The sequence below is a fragment of the Heteronotia binoei genome, chromosome 1 (assembly GCF_032191835.1).
Source record: "Heteronotia binoei isolate CCM8104 ecotype False Entrance Well chromosome 1, APGP_CSIRO_Hbin_v1, whole genome shotgun sequence".
Taxonomy (NCBI): domain Eukaryota; kingdom Metazoa; phylum Chordata; class Lepidosauria; order Squamata; family Gekkonidae; genus Heteronotia; species Heteronotia binoei.
Window position 1 is genome coordinate 3,963,772 of NC_083223.1, and position 4,112 is coordinate 3,967,883.

Here is a 4,112-nt window from a genome sequence, read left to right on the forward strand (position 1 = left end):
CTCCCTTCTCTCAAACATCTGCTGTCCCCTCCTTGCAGCTCTCAAGCATCTGCCATGTCCCTTATGTGGGTCTTACATTAAGCTATCATCTATCTACCTACCTACCTACCTACCTACCTACCTACCTACCTACCTACCTACCTATCTATCTATCTATCTATCTATCTATCTATCTATCTATCTATCTATCTATCTATCTATCTATCTATCTATCCATCCATCCATCCATCCCTCTCTTTTCCTTCCTTCCTCCCTTCTCTCAAACATCTGCTGTCCCCTCCTTGCAGCTCTCCAGCATCTGCCATGCCCCTTATGTGGCTCCTACATGAAGCAGCGTCTGGCCACCCCTAGCAACTGAGCCATAAAGAGCAATGTGGAAACTGCCAAGTGTCCACCGGCGCCTTGTGCACTGGCCGCCCCCCCCCCCCCCCGCCGCCCTGGCCATTGCACCGCCCCCGCCGCTTTGCACAAGGCACCAAAGCCCCCCAAGCGAGTCCCCCCACCCCCACCCCGTTTGCAGCCCCCCTCTCGGGCAGGGGAAGGAGGAAGCGAGGTCCATGCAAGCGAAGGGGCCTCCTCCTCACCGTGGGGTCCCGGAACGAGGAGCCCGGCACGAGGGGCAGCCCTTGCACCGGCTTGGAGCTCATGGCCGCCCCGACGCGCCCTCCTAGGCCGCTTTCCTGACCGGCCGCTAGGCAACCGCCGTTCCCTTGGCAACCGTCAACATTCCGGACGCCCACGTGGCTTGCCGGCTCCCAGAGAGAAGGAGAGAGGGAGGGAGGACGCCTTTGCGCGTGCGCCATAGCTTTGGAATGTGCTCTATGCGCTGGAGGCAGCGGCTGATCTAGGCTGCAAAATAGGCTTTTAATCTAAGGTTAGCAGCACCCTGTTTTTGAAAAGCAAGAGAGAGGACATGTTTCCCGACCGACTGCTTAAGAACATAAGAGAAGCCATGTTGGGTCAGGCCAATGGCCCATCCAGTCCAACACTCTGTGTCACACAGTGGCCAAAAAATTTATATATATGTATTGTCAGGAAGGGAGGAAAGTCTTTCTCTACCTTCTCCATCCCATGCATAATCTTGTCAACCTCTATCATGTCACCCCACTGTCAACGTTTCTCCAAGCTAAAGAGCCCCAAGCGTTTTAACCTTTCTTCATAGGGAAAGGGTTCCAAACCTTCAATCATTCTAGTTGCCCTTTTCTGCACTTTTTCCAATGCCGTAATATCTTTTTTGAGGTGCATGACCAGAATTGCACACAGTATTCCAAATGAGACCGCGCCATCGATTTATAATATATAAATCATAGGGTTCAAACATAGGGTTTCCAGTCCCCAGGTGGGTGAAACCAGAGAGCTCAGGGTATGAGTAAGAGCACTCCGTGAGAGCTTTAACATATATTGAAAACAGTATTTTAAATCACACTATTTCCACGAAAATTTGAAATTATTTCACAGCCCGTTTTACAATATACAATGTTTTTCGTCGTTTGTAGGACTTCTTGAAGTCCCAGTACACCGATGCAGGTGTGATTGTGGTTCGCGAACTGGTGTGGCTGCAACTGGACTGCTGCTTCCGTCCACTTTCGGAGAATCCTTCTTCAAGCAGCTCACCAAGGGATACAGTTTCCATTTGGCTCTTCTCTGTTTCTCTCCAGGGCTCAAGCAGGGGTCCACATTTCTCTTTGCCCTTCCTTTGAAAGGGTACAGAAACTTGAGTGCGGGTGTGGTCATTCTTTGCCTTATGATTGATTTCACTTTATATTAATACCGGGCCTCAGAATCCGTGGGAGCTCACAGGAGCACAGCTCCTGAACCTTTCTGAGAGTGCCACCTCCTCCTTCTGAGAGTTCCACCTCCTTATCCATTGACTAGAATGTGCAGCTGCATAACAATCCCTGGATGAGCTCCACCACCTATTTATCTGCAAAATGACCCCTGATTATTACTTTATATTTCTTTATAAATCACTTGTGCTATCTGTAATTACTTTTGAGGCTGGTTTTTCACAGAGACTTGTGTCTATTTTTTGCTCCATTTTTCTGTGATTCTCTGTTGGTTGCCTAATTCTGAGTTAATGCTGAGTCAATGAAAGATCCGCTGCTGTTGTATTCCGCCATCAATTTATTAAAAACCTGAAATTTAGCACCATAAATGTTAATTTTAAGTGGAATGTTGATTTAAACGATGGTTTTATAATGTAGTATTTATTGAATTATATGATTTTATTGTATTATATTGAATTAATATGTTGTGAGCCGCCCTGAGCCTGCTTCAGCGGGGAGGGCGGGATATAAATAAAAAGTATTATTATTATTATTATTATTATTATTATTATTATTATTATTATTATTATTATTATTATTATTATTATTATTATTATTATTATTATTATTATTATTATTATTCCCAGGTGGAGATGGAAATAGACACAAGTCTCTGTGATAAACCAGCCTCAAAAGTAATTACAGATAGTACAAGTGATTTATAAAGGTGGATTTCCCCCCGCCCGCTTCAGTGTCATCCGAAAGTGGGGGTGGGATGCCTGCTGGGCACTCCATTACTCCCTATTGGAAACCAATTCCCATAGGGTATAGTGGAGAATTGAACTGTGAGTATCCGGAGCTCTGGGGCCCCCGTTTTTTTAAGTAGAGGCACCCAATAGCATCCGGTGCCTCTCCTCAAAGCACCCTCCAAGTTTCAAAAAGATTGGAGCAGGGGTCCAATTCTATGAGCCCCTACCCTTCATTATTTTCAATGGAGGGAAGGCATTTAAAAGGTGTGTGGTCCCTTTAAATGTGATGGCCAGAACTCCCTTTGGAGTTCAATTCTGCTTGTCACACCCTTGCTCCTGGCTCCACCCCCAATGTCTCCAGGCTCCACCCCCAAAGCCCCCAGATATTTCTTGAATTGGACTTGGCAACCCTAACTCCAACACAATTGGAGGTTTAACAGACTTCACATCACACCAAACATTTTGGAATAGCTTTTTATACTTTGGATTTTTTTTTTTTGCAACACTTGTTAATACAGTACAAATTTTGAAACGTTTTCAACCATACAGACTCAAAGAGACAGAGGGAGAGGGGTATGTGATATCCAAAACCAATGCTCCACCCTCTTTGGGGAAGAAAATCCAAAAGTCACTGTCTGTAACAAATAATGCCTTCTTAAATTAAAAAAAAGAAATCTGCCACTGAGAGGCACACCTGGAACCTGTCGTTATATTCCTAATTTGGGATGATGGGACATTGGAAATTTTAATTATAGACCAGGGGTCCCTAACTTTTTTGAACCTGTGGGCACATTTGGAATTCTGACCTGGCATGGTGGATGCAACAACAAAATGGCTGCCAGAAAATGGCAGGGGCAAAGGGAAGAGCCAGCCACAAAATGGCCGCCGAAGCTTAACTTCAGTAACACAGTGCCGATCCTTGTGGACAGGAATAGCTGATCAGATCTCCAGTAGTCAATTAGAAGCCTTGCTGAGCGAAAGCCTTACTTGTCCCACCTCCTAAACAGGGCCGGCGTGTGGGAGTAGATGACCTAGGCAGTTGCCTAGGGCGCCAGCTCCCAACAGGGTCGCAGAGTGGGCGCCCCCCTCCCCGCTCGTGCTGCCACTGAGCCTCCGACTGGATGCTGAAGGGTTGGAGGAATTCTCCCTCCCCTCAGCGCCCAGAAACAATGGCACTTCAGTGACTGACTTTGCGCACACTCAAAAATTTTTCCCTGTGGGAGGGGGTGGGTGAAGACATTGAAGAAGAAGACATTGGATTTATATTCCGACCTCCGCTCAAGAGTCTCACAGCGGCTCACAATCTCCTTTACCTCCCTCCCCCACAACAGACACCCTGTGAGGTGGGTGGGGCTGAGAGGACTCTCACAGCAGCTGCCTTTTTGAGGACCACCTCTGCCAGAGCTATGGCTGACCCAAGGCCATGCTAGCAGGTGCAAGTGGAGGAGTGGGGAATCAAACCCGGTTCTCCCAGATAAGAGTCTGCACACTTAACCACTACACCAAACTGGCTCTCATTGGGGTGCACATTGGGGTTCTGCCTCGGGCAGCAGAACCCCACACGCCGGCCCCACTCCCCAAAATACCTGGCAGGTAC

General features: G+C 47.4%; 1 protein-coding gene across 1 annotated transcript in view; it reads right to left on the reverse strand.

Annotated features, from left to right (window-relative positions):
* Nucleotides 1-668, reverse strand: part of EFHC1 (EF-hand domain containing 1) — a 29,271-nt gene extending 28,603 nt beyond the window's left edge. Inside the window, exon 1 of the mRNA XM_060257427.1 lies at nt 585-668. Within this exon, the coding sequence (XP_060113410.1) occupies nt 585-647 (63 nt within the window). The 5' untranslated portion in view covers nt 648-668. The remainder of the gene's footprint in view (nt 1-584) is intronic.
* Nucleotides 669-4,112: the final 3,444 nt, after the last annotated feature.